Source organism: Strix uralensis, chromosome 16 (genome assembly GCF_047716275.1).
Source record: "Strix uralensis isolate ZFMK-TIS-50842 chromosome 16, bStrUra1, whole genome shotgun sequence".
NCBI lineage: Eukaryota > Metazoa > Chordata > Aves > Strigiformes > Strigidae > Strix > Strix uralensis.
Window position 1 is genome coordinate 16,953,494 of NC_133987.1, and position 17,649 is coordinate 16,971,142.

The 17,649-nt window shown below is 35.8% G+C and overlaps 1 protein-coding gene across 1 annotated transcript in view; it reads left to right on the plus strand.

Moving 5' to 3' along the window:
* USP7 (ubiquitin specific peptidase 7) overlaps positions 1–17,649 on the plus strand; it is a 74,166-nt gene that overhangs the window by 42,414 nt on the left and 14,103 nt on the right. The window contains exons 7-20 of the mRNA XM_074886579.1: positions 4,928–5,058; positions 7,892–7,946; positions 8,485–8,565; positions 8,649–8,739; positions 9,544–9,626; positions 10,617–10,726; positions 11,562–11,718; positions 12,824–12,968; positions 13,542–13,672; positions 14,774–14,908; positions 15,099–15,200; positions 15,862–15,967; positions 16,373–16,465; positions 17,300–17,367. Of these exons, the coding sequence (XP_074742680.1) occupies positions 4,928–5,058; positions 7,892–7,946; positions 8,485–8,565; positions 8,649–8,739; positions 9,544–9,626; positions 10,617–10,726; positions 11,562–11,718; positions 12,824–12,968; positions 13,542–13,672; positions 14,774–14,908; positions 15,099–15,200; positions 15,862–15,967; positions 16,373–16,465; positions 17,300–17,367 (1,488 nt within the window). The remainder of the gene's footprint in view (positions 1–4,927; positions 5,059–7,891; positions 7,947–8,484; positions 8,566–8,648; positions 8,740–9,543; positions 9,627–10,616; positions 10,727–11,561; positions 11,719–12,823; positions 12,969–13,541; positions 13,673–14,773; positions 14,909–15,098; positions 15,201–15,861; positions 15,968–16,372; positions 16,466–17,299; positions 17,368–17,649) is intronic.

Here is a 17,649-nt window from a genome sequence, read left to right on the forward strand (position 1 = left end):
GCAAAAAATAGCACATCAAACTCTAGTAACTGTAACTGAGATCTTACCAATGCCATGTACAAGAAAGAAATACTTGACTTGTTTTACATGATGCACCTGTTTCATTTTTTGCAAGAGGTATAATCTACTCATTCAGTTTATCATTCATTATAATGTCTGTTCTTTTTGTTCAGCCCTCATAATGTTTGTGCATTTTACATTTTTGGACAACTTCACGTTGCTCTTGAAAGAAAAATGTGTTTTTATAATAGCTACATCTAATCCAATTGAGTAGTTCCTTTCAAGACTGTCTTGTAGTCAATAAATCAATATGTACCGTGAAGTAATCTTGTTCTGTGAAGATGAAATTCTTTTTGTGATACAGATTTGTTTCAACTGAACTAATCTTTTCAGGCATTCCCCTGCACTTCTCCCCCAACCCCCAAATAAATACCAGCTTTTAGGGAGTGTTAATATCTGGATAGTGACCGTATGAGAAAGCTTGATTTACTAGCTGGTAACTTCAGCTTCCTTTATGGAAATGTTACTGGACATCAGCTAAAATGCCCAATTCTTTGGTCATTCCTCAAGTTTTCAGAGCTCCTACAAAGAGAACAGACTACAGCTGTAGTTTTAGACAGTTTTAATACTCATTTGCCATTATTACAGATAAGGAAGAATCAGTAGTTGTCTGAAAAAATGAATTTCTGCAACAGTTTTGTTTTCACTTTGAGCAAACTTGTTCCTTTTAAAACCTAGTAAAATAAAATGTGTAGTATCCTCAGTTTGCTTATCACCAATTCCATAATTTCTGTTAATCCTCCTTACCTAGAAGGAATAATGATTTCTATTGCCGTTATTTAGAGCTTTGTTAACAGAGAAGCTGCTGTCAGGAGTAGAGCTGGGAAAGCAGTGAACAATGGCAAAGGCAAGCATGTACCTATGGCAAGTCAGACTGCTGAAGCGTGGGTGAGGATTGATGGAGAGGTCCTTTCTTCTTTGCTCAGTTTCCAGACAACAGATGGGAGGTTCTTGGGCATTTGAAATTAGACCTTTCTTTATTGGCAACCAGGTAACTTCAGTGGTAGGGAATAAAGCAAAGGAACTTTCTCTTCAGAGCATATCTTTGTCTGTTTGTGTCTGGTAAATGCATGCTTAAGTATAGTCCACCTAGGCAAGGGACAGTGGTGACTTCCCAAATGGGTCCAGGTTTGGTCTTGGACCATGTAACTTGAGTCTTTGCAGGTCTGTCATTAGCACCTCCAGCCAGTCAGTACTTGTGGCTGCATCCAGTCCGTTTTAAAACTCTTTGCTGGTTCCCTTGAAACATTCCCTACAATTCATAAGAACATTGCGGAATGTTTATATTATACCAAAATCATAAATACTGCTTCAGTATGTTTCTCCCTGATCTGGCTCTCCTCAAGTTATCCAATATATTTTACCTTTCCTTGGAATTTCATACACAGCATTTTCTTACCTTCTTCAAGTAATTGTCTTGACTTTAAGCAGTGTGTTCAAGCTTATCTGTAGCATTTTTTTTACCATGTGAATATCTAACATTTTTCTCATATCTTTGTGTATGTTGCTTGTAGCCGTTGCCTATATATGTCCTTGTCACTCTTTTGTGTTCATTTCTTGAGGGAACTTCTTAGGTCTTAAAGTTAGAGATTCTGCTTTTTCAGATGGATCAGAATGGCTCACTCCTTCCTCTTGAGGTCAGGCTTTCAGAGTTTGGGAGGGCAAGGCACAAGAATAAATGTTTGTAGAGAATTGTATTTGAAAAGTGGTTTGTTTTAGCTTGAAGAAACATTTAAGCTTTGCACAATGGACTTCGATACTACTTACATAGAAACAGCCTAAAGACCCAAAGAAAGGCTGTGTGTTAAATGTTTAGTTTGTAGTAGCACATTTAGAGTTTCAGAAGAAATAAAACTGGTGGTTTTATTCAGTGGCAGCTGGAATGTAGGAATTATAAGTAAATTGTAAATGATTGTTTTAATATTACTTGAGAGAGATAGGAATAGAAGTAATTGTCCAGATGGTATATGGGGAAACCAAATAGGAACTAAGTGCAAATGATCTGATTTTGATTAATTATCAAGGTATTCTGAACTCCTATTTATACCTTTTTGATGGAAGAGTCAACCCTTAGGTTGACTTTTAGCCTGCTGTAGTATCATCTTGGTTTGTTATGAAGAATATTTAGCATTTCAATATTTATTTTATGAAAATGTATCAGCACTGGCTACATTGGAATTTTTTCATTACTTGATTTTCGTATTTTTATTTGTTTAAACATAGCAAGTAACTTACTACGTATTTGGTTTTTAAAAAGTATTTATAAGGTGTTAAAACAATTAATTAGGGGCTGATTATAGAGATTTGGAAGATTTGAGACTTGGTCATTCAACTGTTTCCTGTTTCTACCTTTAGGCAGTGAAGACCAGCTCATAAAAGGGTTCATAAACCGGGGGCAGGGAAAGGTTAAGTTAACTGCAAGATGCTGACTTGTTTTGATGTTCATATTTTAAAGCAAAAAATAACTTTGCTTGTAAAATCAAAGGTATAATTTTAGCTATGCATATTTGAATTGGAATTTGCCCAGATCAGCATGGTTAACTGTAACCCTGCATTCGGATAATAAAAATAGAGAAGCAACTGAAAATAATTTTCTTTATTAGCTTATTAGAATTGTTTTGAAATTGTATGTTCTGATCTTAGGAAATAATTTTTCATAATCAGGGTGGTCCAGCTTTACAACAGGATGTGTGGAGAGGTTGTGGGATCTCCATTCCTGGAAATACTCAGAACTCAACTGGATATGACCCTGAGCACCTGGACCCAGCTTTGAACTTGGCACCTCTGTGTGCAGGAACAGAGCTCAGAACCTACAGAGTTCTCTTCCAGACTAAATCACTATAAGCTAAGCACTGCTTTAAGAGTTTAGAGTTTATTAGAAATGTTGCTGGTGCAACTACATGAGAAAATACTATTTTTTGTTCTCTTAATTTTTCCAGGCTAGCCAGGTAGTTAGCCTGATGGATTGGCAAAATCACGGCATGAACTATTACTGAGTTTCAGCAGTTAAAACTTGTTGCAGATGATAAAATTGAAGATGCTATTTTCTTCAATTTATGAAATTTAAAAGTCGTTTAAGCAGATTTTGAAATTAAAGAAGAACAAAGGAAGACATTTTTTGTTGCCATTAGGGTAAGGCCTGGCTGTTGTTCTTAAAATTACCCTAACGAAGTAAGAGTTCTTTTGGCTGTCCTTCAAAAAGTTGATGATAAATTTCAGCTAATTTTTGTTCATGTTCTCCCTTCGATATGTGTAAGTACTACTATAATTATGTAGCTTGCAACTAAGTAGAAACATAAAATTTGGAGGTTACCTGTGTTCAGTGGCGATTCTGCTTTAGATGATCTGTTTACTGTTACATTTTGGAAATTAAATTTAAAATTTAAGAGTCATGTGAACTATGATATTGCTTTACAGTTGCATAATTAACCAGTGTTTTTCTGTCTAAGGGATTTGCTTTCTTTATGAAACTGCCAATATTTCAGTAAAATACTTCTTTTTATTTCATCTTATTACTGTAGGTATTCTGCTGATAGTTTCTTATTATATTACTCTTCTAAGTATTTATGTTGCTGTACTTTTGAAAAATTTTGTGGATATTCAGAATTGGAATAAGAAACTGGCCAGCCAACTTCTTAAGAACTTTTTTGCCTTTTTTCTTTCTTCCTTTCTTTTTTGTCATTCCCTTGTGTTGTTTTTGTATCAGCTTTGTCTTTAATGTCTGTCTCATCTGATCCCCATCACCTCTGTACTGAGCTTTCATACAGTGAATGTGTTTCCCCAACAATTCAGCTATGTACTGGAAATACCAACCTTGCTCTGTGTATAGGGAACTGAAGTACAGGGTAAGGTAGAGGTGCTGGACACCTCTGAAATATAGGCTGATGCAGAAACTGAGTGAGAACTACTGAGATCCAGTTCAGCGCTTCACTTTCAGAAATGTATCATTCCCTGTTGTTTCACAGGCAAAAATTCAGGTGGCAGTTTTTCTGTTTCTTAACAGGTTATTTTGTTGTATACTACTTAATGTTGGAGTCTTTATTTTTTCATGTGTCGTTACATAATATCCTTCCAGAGTGGTCTGTGTTTTCTTCTTACGTTCATGCTTTCTAAATGAGCATCTCCCTGTAAATACCTTTTCTTTGCTGTTGCTTTTCCCTAGATATATTGGTGCACACTTTTTAAAAAGTAAATCTCATTTCAGTGCCTATTGAAGTCTCCTAATCCCTGTTTGGTCTATTTCTGTAATTTCTTTGTTCTCAATCCTTCCCAGATCAGTATAATCAGTGAATTGAATTGTTAAGCTGTTTATTTGCTGGACAGTGATGACGTTAAGTAGGAATGAACATATCGGGGAATCTCAAAGCTTTCTGTGGCATCCTTCTCCATGTGGACCATTTCTGGTTTTGTTCGCTTGTTGCACTTTATGGCTTCATGTGGTTGGTTTGTTGTTGTTATTCACAGATAGCCAAGCTACAGCACAGAACTGAGTTATTTTCAAAAGCTTATGGTATTGATCGGTGTATCTGGTCCTACCGTGATGATTATGTAGACATACCAGGCATCATGAGTTGTTTGAAGTTGTTGACTGCTCTAGTGCATTTACTTTTCTAGGGTGGAATAAGGGAACTATTTAGATAAAATAACCATGAATGGAATCTGTTGCTCACATCTTTCTAACCATTGTGCTCAAAGAGTCATTCCAGACAATGTTTTTACACTACAGTATGAGATTTTTTTCAGACTATTTTGGAGTGATGATTAAATGGAGTTATATGAAGGAAGTCACTGAAGAGGAAAGAATGCATTAAACAATATGAGCAATAAGCTTTTCCTTAGATACTAATTGAACTAAATGCTTTTTCAGGCTGTGTACATGATGCCCACAGAAGGAGATGATTCATCCAAAAGTGTTCCTTTAGCATTGCAAAGAGTGTTTTATGAGCTGCAACATAGTGACAAACCAGTTGGAACTAAAAAGTTAACAAAATCTTTTGGGTAAGTTTCAGAAATATGGACTGTTTATTGAGCTATTACAGGCTTCATAAAGCTTTTCTTTAAAAAGGCTTTCTTTAAATCAGGCTATTTTTAGAGATGTGCAGAGAAGTGTTAATATAGCATTATGTTAATTGCTAACTTATCTTAGTTTACTTCATAGGTTTTTATTTATAGTCAGTACTAAAGACAGCTGATCCAAAAGTCAGATTTTTGGGGGAGGGGAGCGCAGTACGCAGTCAAACACAGCTATTAGTAGCAGGGTTATAATTTACATGTTACCGGAAAATTGTGTGATGCATTTAACTTAAGCAAAATTCAGGACAAAATATGTTGCAACATTGCTGTTTATGTATTGTTAATGTCTATGTTGAAATTTAAATCTATTTTAAATTTAGAGAAATAGCAGTAACTTCCATTTTCATATTGTTAGTCCTGCACTGGTGACTGTTGTAACATTTTTCTTATGACATATCAAAGATGCACGTATTTTTGCCTATGCACAATTTAGAAGCATTTAATGCCGTATTCTGTTCTGTGATTTAATGCTTAAAAGGAGTAACTGTTGCATGAAGTAAGGGTGTTGGAGCACATACAGAAAGTAATTCTAGCACCCTCTTTTCCTCCCTAAAACATCTACAAAAAGGCTTGCTTTTAATTTTCATTTTTGTCCAGTATCCAGTTCACTGCCTGGTATTTTTCCCAGTCTAGTGGTACTTCCTGTGAGGTGGTGTTACTGGCTGTAATTTTAAATCTGGAGTATCTAGACACAGAATTATACAATGTAGCTGCATTGAGAGTGTTGATTTTTTTAATTTTTATTTTTAACTAGCTTGGTGTTTTAGTTGAGCACAAGCCTAGGATAGAAGATTAAGATTAGCGTAACCTTTACAAGCCTTCTCTTTGCATGTTGTGTAAGCACGGAGTAGGACTTTATCAAAAACTGTTCTAAAAGATTGTATTTCGCAGTACTTTGTCTCACTGTATTTGTAGACTAGTCTTTTGTGGTAATATCGACAAGCATTTTTTCATTTAAAAATAGGTTAAGAAGTTTGTATCATCCTTTTCATGTAGCTGTCCTAATGTCCCTCCTGCATCTTCTGCAAAAGCTTGTGGTGGTGCTCTGTCCTGCTAAGACTCTTTGTAACCTTGCATCTTAGTAACCTTTCCTTTTCACCTTTTTTGGGAATTTTAAAATGAAATCGGTAACATCAGTGTTGTGTGTTTATCTGATCATACCCTCTTCCTACTAGCACACTGTATGTTTAGTTTATCAGGGCTCCTGCTGTCCTGTTATACTGGAAAGTAAATATTTCATCTTGAGTTAAGATCCCAACTGTGTCGTCTTTAGTAGCGTGAAGGGACCTTTCCCGAGGGTGTTGCAGATGCTTGATTTTGTATCTGAGAGCAATGTTTAAAAAAATGTGTTCATGCCTGCCTTCGTTCTTGGGAAAGAATTTTTAAATATGTTTGAAGATTTGGTCTTTTCCTCCCCTATTAAATCAGAGAGGGGTTTCTGACCTTGTGAGACCTACCTATATGCTGTGTAGAGCATAACTTTTTACTAGGTACTGTGAGTTTCTAAGAAAGTTTGGCTTCTTTCAGTAGAAAGTGATTCTATTGTCTGAAGGAGCCCTTTTTTATCCTAATATTAGTATGTAACCTTTTTCTTTGATTTTTGTCCTTTAAGCTGGCTGGTGTTTAAAGCCTAGGGAGTCAGGAGGTTATTTTCTGTTCTTAATTACCCAACAGGTCACTTCATTCAGCTTGTTTAAGTGTGGACCCCCACACAGTTGTTTTGGCACACTTTTGGGAGTAGTATGCTGCCGTGTGACAGTGGCGGTGAGTCACTGAGAAGAGAGTGGGAGGAGAAGATAAAGTTAGTATTGCTCCTGATCACTCCTGTGCTTGTGGCTTCAAGGGCCGGGCTTGAACCTCATGCTGAAGCGGGAGCCTACAGTAAACATAGCTTATTTTGTATGGTTAGGAGCGAGGACTATTGCAAAAAATGTTGTCAGGGACTTAAAAAGCCTTCCTGAGTTAATGTTAAAGAGTTCATAGGATAAAGTGTTTCATGCTGAAACTAAAACCACTTTATGCTTCTGTTTTTATTTAAGGCAGTAGTGCTGAACACCCTTGTTGCAGTGTGCCACGTTGGCTATGAGGTGTTTAGAGGCTGTTGCTCTCACCCTTCATTTCACACAAGTGTGTTTGCACATGGACAGTTCAGGAAGCTGAATGCCTCTTTGCATCCTTGGAGTTACTGGGTGCCCAGGATTAACTGTTTACATGAGCACAAAGGAGCCACTATTTCCTATAAATCCGTTTATTTCCTTTCATGTGCTGAAATAATCCCTGAATGCTACTTGACTGCACCTGAAGGGCCCTCAGAAGAGAGGCATCTAGAAGCATGCTGTGGAAACTATTCTGACAGCATTGAATTGCTCCCAGGCCTTTTCTTAAGAGGTTTTTTTGACGTGAACTGAGACTATGTTGTAGACTGGAAGTAGAATTCTGCTAGCAGCAGCAGCCTGGCCCTGGCCTCTTTGGCTGGCACCAGCTGCCTTCCCAGTCCCCATCTCCAGATCCCCAGAGAGAGCAGGCAGGTGGGCACAGAACGGCTGCCAAAATGTCCCACAAGTTCAGTGCCCCTTCTTCCTGCCAAGTAAATGCTATAGAACTAAAAAAACCTGTGCATCAGCCAGAACCAAATCTCAGAGTCTTTAAGTCTTGCTATGTATTAAATTCTTTCTCTGCAAAGAAATTACAGAAATGTCTTTTGAGCTTTAAGTTTTCTTTATAATACAGTAATTTTTTATCAATTTGCCTTACAAAGGTGGGAAACTTTAGACAGCTTCATGCAACATGATGTCCAGGAATTATGTCGAGTGGTATGTTTTTACTGTTTCTTACAGATCTGTGATGCATAATGTTGTCTCTTGATATTGTGTATATAAAATATAGTAAAAAAACCTAGTAATACTGCCACTGTTTAGTTTAAATTAGGTCTCTAAGACACAGATTTTTTGCCTTGATTTATTTCTCTTTTTTAAGAATGGGATTGATTGTGGCCTTTTGTGGGTGAGGAATTTGTAAAGGATAGGGAAGGCTGAAAATAAATGGAACGTATGCTAGTGGTCCTTATATAGCCATGGAGAGAAATGCAGTTTTGAAGATGCAAATGCATCGTTACATTTGTGAAGTTTTCCAGACTCAAAGGAATGTGGTTGGAGTAGTCCTCAGTGCAGTGTTTAGGGGGAAGAGGAGGATTTAAAGAACGAGAAAGGAGATGCTAGTATGAATAGACTAACATTTCTTTTTTTATGCAAGTAACTTAAGAGTTTAATCAATTGAAGTAGTCATCTGTGTGTGATGAATAAATTCAAAAACTGCAAGTTTATCCTATGTAAAAACTGATTTTTCTTTCAGCTGCTTGATAACGTGGAAAATAAAATGAAAGGCACATGTGTAGAAGGCACTATTCCTAAATTGTTCAGAGGGAAGATGGTGGTATGTATTTAATTGGTTTAAAAAAAACCCAACTCTGTTACTTGTATACATTGAAAGTCTGTGGTTTTGTTTTTTGTTTACAGTCTTACATCCAATGCAAACACGTAGACTATCGTTCTGAACGAATAGAAGATTATTACGACATCCAGCTAAGTATAAAGGGAAAGAAAAACAGTAAGTGATATATTGTGATATGCAGCAATCAAATACGTCAACGTGTTCAGCATCTTTAGTGCCTGTTGATTTCACATGGGTTCGTTGGTGCTCAGCACTTAGAAATATCCTTGCTTTAAGACACCTCATGGAAAACATTTTCTGCAGAAAATGTTTTTGCTTACGTTACCTTTTTTCCCTTCTCCCATTTTCCTTCCCTGCTCCTTCCTCCCTAATGTTCTCACCAATACCTTTTCATAAAACTTGGTGAATTTTAGGAGTTTTCCTAGTGTCGTAAAAGTGCATACTGTGCCATGGTGATAACAGTAGTGCTGTCATAGTAGGTTATAATTTATATATGAAGATGAACTTGGAGAAAATAGACTTTTACTGGACCTGACTGTAATAGTAAGCAAATAAAAAGAATGAGCTAATCAGAGCAGCATAACAGTGGTCCCTTATCATCACTTTACCAAGTACTTGGCACACAAGACACAAAAAAGGACATCTGAGAGTCCAGCAAAGAGAGTCATCTAGTTTGATACTTCACAGTTTCAAAGTGAAAATAGGAGATTTGGCAGACAGTTGTAACTATGTGATTTTGAAATCTGTTGATATTCTTACGTATGCTCCTACAATTTGATGCATTTCTTGACATTGTTAAGCAATATAATTTTTTTTTAAAAAAACAGAATTATTCAAACACTAGCTATCATGTCTTAATGTGTTATTTAATTATTACATTGTTAAGCCCCCAGGCTAGAGTACACTTACATTTTTTTTTTTCCCTCCTTCCCTACAATTTCTCAATCATTTTTCATTTAGTTTTTGAGTCCTTCATTGACTACGTTGCAGTGGAACAGTTGGATGGTGATAACAAGTACGATGCAGGAGAACATGGCTTGCAGGTATTTTTAATTTTTTAAATTTGGATTTAAATTTTATTCTTCTGTCCTTGATAGAATAGCTTAACAAAGTTATGGTAGCAAAAAATGTTGCAAAACCCATTCTAGGTTGTATCAACTGATTTTGGTGATTTTTCTCCTTAGACAAGCTTTTACATAGCTCCTCTTAACTTCTGCTAGGTTTCTTAAAATGGAGCTTGGGCTTTAAAACAATCTAATTAGCAGTGAGTTTTGCTTTTGTACCTATAAGTTCTTAGTGACTAGAATGGTTAACTTCTCTGCTGATCTCAAGACTGAGTTCTTCCTCTGAGTAGTCCTTCTATTTGTCTAGTAAAAAAGCAGCATAGCTCTAAAAGTAGCTTTAGAGAGGTCACTTTTTGTATCATCAACAAGAACACCAAATGAACCCATGGAATTTTAAACATTTATGTGCGTGCACATTTTTCTGAGCTTTTCAGCTGCACTTAGCTGCACCCACTGTAGGAAGCTGAAGTCCTTTATAAAAAATGTTGTTTTACTAAAGCTTACTTCTGCAGCTTCCATATATACCAGGTTTTGTCAGTGCTGTTCTATATATTCTTTAGCTGTTCTTAGGAAGGTACAGCATGGTAGCCAAATATTTCTTGGCAGGATACAATGAACATGAAATTCTTAATTGATCAAAGAGGAGTTTTCGCCTCCATATTCTCTTTTCATTTTAATTATACAGGTAACTTGCTCTTAATGCAGCGAAGTGTTCACATGTGTTTGTATGAATGGCCTAAATTTAAATGAACTGAGTTCTTGTGAGTGTTATTGGGGTAGCTCATGGGAAGGTTGGTGCAGCATTAAGATAGTTAATTTCCACCCAAGTGTTGAACCATTCTTTTCTGCACATTGTGTTGTCAAACCTATAAAATAAAAGTCCATAGGAAGAGTGTCTGCAGCAAACAAGTATTTTTGAGTTACTAAAATCTTGCAATTTCAACCCTCTATTTCCTTTAAAATGTCTAGGAGGCAGAGAAAGGTGTGAAGTTCCTAACATTGCCACCAGTATTACACCTACAGCTCATGAGATTCATGTATGATCCTCAGACTGACCAAAACATCAAAATAAATGATAGGTAAGGTTTTTTAAGGGTTTTTTAATGTATTGTATAATTGGGACCTGTGAATGTATTTTACCAAAAATAATTTACCAGAATCCTATTTTTGATTCATCTTCAAGAGCAAGGTGCGTGCAGTCACACGTGGTGGAGGTTCCCAAAAGAATGTTAAGGTTCTGAATGACAGATTGAATACTTAAATAGTAATTTGTAGCTGTTGTTTTGGATATGAAAGAAGTGAAAGCATCTTTCAAATGCTTTGAGCTGTGTGTGGAAAGTTGGTACATTCCCATAGGCTGTCACAAGAGTAAGTAGGATAAATAAGTAGGTCCTCTGCTTTCCCTTCATCTATTTCCATGCCCACTCACTGTAAGTTTAGGCTGATAATTTCTCAAGGAGATACGTTGTTGGTTGTAAACTAAATCTGTATTGCAACGCTTTCAGTCTCACCAAGAAGGTGAGACTGCAGCAGCTGAAAGACATTTCAAAATAATGTTCCAGTCCAGTGGTACCTGTGCTAGAAAAGCTGTATTGGTGTACTAGAAAATAACAGGGTTTGAGCTTCTCCCTTGACACAGTGAATCCAAAACCAGCACTATTTCAGTTAAAGTGCTCTTACCCTTGTTACTGAACATACTTTTTCAGAGGTGCTTATGAAGATTGTTTTTATTCCATATTAAACCAGTATAAAATCTGCTGCTGTATGCAGTATATCCCGGATAGAAATGGCATTGTAATGGTAACTTGTTCAATTTTTGTAACTACTGATTTTTGTAAGTACTGATGGTCCTACATAATAGCATGTGTCTGTCTTAACTACAAATACAATTGTCTTAATCCTTTTCAAAACCAGGTTTGAGTTTCCTGAACAGTTGCCACTAGATGAATTTTTGCAAAAAACAGATCCTAAAGATCCTGCGAATTACATTCTTCATGCAGTTCTAGTACACAGTGGAGATAACCATGGCGGACATTATGTTGTTTACTTAAATCCAAAGGGGGATGGCAAAGTGAGTATTGAAAAGCACCTAAACATATTTGTGTTTTGCAAATATGTACTTGCAGTTTTCATAATGGAAAAATATTTGGAATTTTTGTTCCCTAACTGAAGAGCGTGCTGGCACACTTGCTTTATCACACAGGGTTTTGACTTCTCCACATAGTTCTTGGCTTGATACTCTTTCATTTGGTGCATATTCCAACGTATTTGGGAAACTTGCTTTGTGTTGGCAAAAAGAAAAACCAGTAGCCCTTGTATCTAGTTTTTTTCTTTTTAGGGAGGAGCCTGCATTTGGAGGCATTAAAGAATCACTTGCCCTCTTAAGAGGAGCAGCTTCATCTTTGCTATTGGCTTTTGGCAAAAGACTTTTAACTAAGGAAATCCCTTCAGTTGTGTGTGTATATGTGTTGACGTTCTGTTGCAATCAGATTTTATCCAGCATTTTTTTAGGGTGATTTTATGCTGAAGCAAATATGAATGTTTCAGATGTTTCCGTGACTCAGAAGTTCAGTATCTTTGCATGTCCCACTGTTACAGGTTTAGGTGACTTGGTTGGATCAGATGTTTATAGGTCAGGTGCCTCTTCCCTTGAGTTGACTGGTTTTGTGTGTACATGATGGTTCACAGTAAGAGTAGGAGTCAGATCTTGCTGTAAATTTGTGCTATTTGTCTTTCATTCTTAATTGGCTTTATTGTTTTAATTTAAAATTTGCTGTAATTACTTTAAATGTACATATAAGTACTAGATATCTTCTGCATCACTGCTTTTTATTTTACAACAAACAAGGTCCATTTTCTGATTCGTATAGAAACGCTAGATATTTGAATAACAGTCTTGAAAAGTTCTTTGAATACTTATTGGGCGTTTGATATTCAGTGTAAAATGTTCAGATATTTCGGTAAAGGTTCAGTATTTATGGGCTTCCTTATGCTGAGCACAAGTAGCAGGTAGCACAAATTATACTGAACTAGATTTTTTTTTTAAACTCATGCTGTTTGAAGAGCAATTTTAGTTACTTCAAAGAGCTGAAAGACATGCCAGATATAGGATTAATTTATCATTTGAGAACATGTTTTGTGTGTAAAATTATATTTATATAAAATTTTCTTTCTAGTGGTGTAAATTTGATGACGATGTTGTATCAAGATGTACAAAGGAAGAAGCGATTGAACACAACTATGGAGGTCATGATGATGACTTATCTGTACGGCACTGTACGAATGCATACATGTTGGTTTACATCAGGGAATCAAAATTAAGTATGTATACTCTGCATGTGTTCCAAGTCAGATTTACATACAGAGATTTAGGGCTATATTTTACTTTGAATTGTTGACAGTCTTCCTATACAAAGGGACTTCTCTGTGGGATCAACCAGTCTTTCTCTCACTTTTGGAAAGTATGTGCTAATCTAATGTCATCTTTTCTTGGCACAGTAAGGCAGGACTCTGTATCTGCAAAGTGCTTCAGCCTTGATTATTTTATAAGATGGAAAAATTAGTGAACTAACTTCAGTGATGAAAACTAAATCCAATTGATTATAAATATGTAGATATATGTGTACTAAAAAAATTGGTGGTAAATATTTTTCTAATCCTGAGATGAATATTTAATTCAGAAGTCTATGATACATATTTCATGGAAGCAGTGCATTTTGGCTTGGGAGAGAAGATGCTTCTTTTGCCAAAACCATGATGATATCAAACCATGTTTTTAATTAAAACATGAAAAAAAGCTGGTTTTGACTTCAAATCAGAGGAAAGTCAAGTGTGTATGAAGAAAACCTTGTTTGATATAAATCTTGAAATAACATCACAAAATCTGCTTTGTAGGTGAAGTTTTGCAGCCTGTCACAGACCATGATATTCCTCAACAACTTGTAGAAAGGCTACAAGAGGAGAAAAGGATAGAAGCTCAGAAGAGGAAGGAGAGGCAGGAAGCTCACCTCTATATGCAAGTGCAGGTCAGCTTTTGAAACTGATTAGGTTGCAACTACCTTACCACTAAAATTCAGAATATTGAGCCACCCAAGACAAACCTTGATTATTTGGTTTTTTTTAAATTTGTATTTGGAAGTAGTGTTTGAAGTGAAATTATGATTTTAGTGCTTGTAAGTATATTTACATATGCAACAAATCCTAATGAAACAAACAGTACTGTATGTTACATGCATTTCTGTTTTCTCCAGAAGTTACGTGCTTGCAAATAAAAAAGCAAGTTCAGGTGAAAGGAAGAGGACCAGGGTTTTCAAATGGCTGCCCTGCCACCGCACTTTTATCTCCTTCAGGAATTATTTTCTAAAATTAGAATGTATCTAGCCATAGGCTGCTAGCCTGGACTACTGCCAAACTGAGCTCATCAAGTAGAAGCAGAAGGAGAGAGTGCTTATATTTGCAATTATCTTTTTGGAAAAGCCAGATGGACTAGATTGTTATGAATTGCCTTAAGGAACCCTGTTTATGGCTCTTTCCAGAGCCCATCTGGCACAAGAAAATAGAACCCATTTTCCATTTGCCTCCATGCTTCATTGCATCTTCTTTCTGGTGTTCATAAGTGGAGATGTTGGTGAAGTTTAGGTGGTTCTACACTGCGTTTACACTAGACCTGTTTTCAGTGGAGAGACTGGCGGAGTTGTACCGTTTGTCTTTCTGTTAACAAAAAAGGTATGGGAGCTGTGGGAGATCTAGGAAACACTTTAGGCCAGCCTCCTTGCATTACACCAGTAAAATAATGAGGTAGCCTTTTTTTAAGTGCCAAGATTGCTGGAGCACATGTTTCCAAGATTGGGATCTAAGCACAACTGGTTTTTAATTGTTCAGGATTTGTAAGAATTATTGTATTTTAATTACTTACACTGATTTGACTATCAACAAGAGGTTTTTAATTTCATTATAATGTGCATACTTGCAAATTTTCTTCGTGAGAACATGAATAGTGTTAGCAGTGTGCCACTATCCAGGGAGCTGATGGTACATAGTAAAGCATCATGAGAACATACAACACTGTGCAGCTGACTTAATATGAATATTGATATGAATATGAACCTTTAAACGTAATTTTTCAGATAGTGGCAGAGGATCAGTTCTGTGGTCACCAAGGCAATGATATGTATGATGAAGAAAAAGTGAAGTACACTGTTTTCAAAGTATTAAAAAACTCCACACTTACAGAATTTGTTCAAAATCTCTCTCAAACAATGGTAAGTTTTCTGTAGTTGAGTATCTGTACATTTTATTACATTATGGTTGCTTCATAGTCTTTATATTCTGCAAGTACTGGCAGCAGTTGTAACGTAGACTTTTTAAAGTAGAGGATCTGTTTGGGTTTAATAAATGTTTCTTAGCTTTTTTTTGGTGTGTATTTTCTGTCACAATTTGTATTTGTTTCAGGGATTTCCCCAGGATCAAATCAGATTATGGCCAATGCAAGCTAGAAGTAATGGAACAAAAAGACCTGCAATGTTAGATAATGAAGCAGATGGCAATAAAACGGTAAATATTCATTGACCGTGGACATTATTTCTGTACATGACCTGTGATTTTTAGTTCTCTTTAAGAATCTGTAATTTTGGGACATAAAATTTTTCAGGGTTTTAATTTAACCTGTATCTGGTAAAGTTTGATACTTGGAAGATTTGAGATTTAGTGGATTGATTTGGAGAGCAGGGAGGAGTGTGGTGCATGACTTTTCTTCCATGAAAAAAGCATCATTTTTGTTAGATTTCAAACAGAAATGTCTTTTTGAGTCCTCCATTATTTGGGCAAAACCTCTGGATTTAATAAAATGCGTTGCTTAAAATGTAAAACCACAGAAAACAGTGATTGGTTTCACTGTCTTGTTATTTCTGAAGTGAAGTAATTTTCTTGCCGTAATACAGATAACTGTAGGTGGTTTTTTTTTTTTTAAATGAATAATAAATACATCCATTTTAAATAAAATCTGTCATTTGTGCTTCATTAAAACTTTTTTGGTGTTTTTATATCTGTCGTTTCTCTTAAACTTTGTAAACTTCCTGTCATTAATGCAACTAAAAAAAAAAAGTCTCCCACTCATAGAATGACATAAAGTTCTTGTATCTGATGAAAATGCAGATATCGGGTTATATTATATTCTTCAGACACTTCTTTTCTTCTTCCATATCTTTCTACATAGATGATTGAGCTCAGTGACAATGAAAATCCATGGACAATATTTTTGGAAACAGTAGATCCAGAGATGGCTGCTACTGGAGCAACACTACCCAAGTTTGATAAAGATCGTAAGCATATATGCTAAAACTTGAGTAAATAAAAAGTACTTTTATTTTGGGTATATCTCAGAAAATGTTGTGCACTCCTTTTTTCAATGATGACATTGATGTACCCATCAAACTGCAGTGCTGAGATTAATTTTTCTCATGCAGTTTTTCACTCATTTCTTAAGTGTAAGACACGTTTCACATGTTTTTAGGATAACTGAATAAATTTTTTTACATACACATAAAAAGTTGATTTATAAAAATGCAGCATTTATGAATATTTTAAGGGCATTAACCAAATTAATAAAACAAGGACACATCTTCCTTACTGCTTAAAGAAAAATATCTAGGTGATACTCTGTTCCGCCCCGCCAACATACTCAAATAAGCCTTACTTAAAATTAAAACTTGTTTCTTAATTTGTAGATGATGTAATGTTGTTCCTGAAGATGTACGATCCGAAGACTCGGAGTTTGAATTATTGTGGACATATCTACACACCTATATCCTGTAAAATACGTGAGTTCTAAAATTCAATTTCAGTGTTATAATTGATGTTTTTTAAAGACAATAGATTGCACATTTTTTTTCTTTTAATATTAGTTTTATCAGTGAAATCAAAAGGTAGGCTGTAAAGGTATTACTGAAATGAGAAAGAAATTCTTATTTCTCCCAACACCTGATGGTTTTCTTCCCCATGTTGTGTCAGTGAAACTTTCTTTAATGCTGAGAGCGTTGCCTTAATACGCTGTTGGCTGTCAGTTAATATTTTGTTGCAGGTTTGCTGAACATAAACAGCTGTTTCAGACTTGCTGTAAAGCTTTGTGATTTGATATTGCACTTCAGTTTAGTTTTTTCCTTCTATTTCAAGTTGGGGTTTTTTTTGTGGAATGTACTTCTGCAATAGCTTTTAGAATAACTCTTCTACAACTTTTCACTATGGTAGCCTGAGAGCAGCTGCTCAGACTGAATTGGGTGTCAGCCTTGGTTTTCATATGGGTCAATTTAAAGAATTCAGCAATACTTCAATTTGTTATTTTGAATGTCTCATTTTGTTGACTTGTACATGCTTTCTAATTTTTTATTTTAGCTGTCTTTTTAAAATTTTTTTAAAGAGATTAAAATTTTTCTCTGGGGAAGGAACGGTGTTATTTCATCTCTTTGATCTTGGATGGCCTTGCACATCTTGTTGTTGTTGTTCAGATGAAGTGGAAGGAAACTTGGAAGGCTTTCTTTCTTAGGCGTTTTAAAACTATTTATCCAGGGTAGAAAAGTAGGTTCTCTCCTTTTTGCAGGAGATCTCACTAGCGGTTAAAGTGCAACACATTTCACATTCCTTTTCTTTTCCAATAGGTGACTTGCTTCCAGTTATGTGTGAGAGAGCAGGATTTCCACAAGAAACTAACCTTATCCTCTATGAGGTTTGGATTGATAGACTTTTTGTAACATTTTTGTCTTTTCTCTAGTTATAGCATGTAAAAAGAAGCTTTACTGGTTAAAAAAAGGTTGCTCATGACAATGGTGATTTATAAATCATAAACACTCTTTAACCGGTGGTTTTCAAGTCCACAGTGCTGCAAGAGAGTAGCAGCAGATAGTTAACTTCAGAATAGATTTAAAATTAAACAGAAGTGTGAGGCTTTAAAACCAAAAAATGTCTACATGAAGTCCTACATGAGCCACTTTGCTGTGCTAAATCTGTG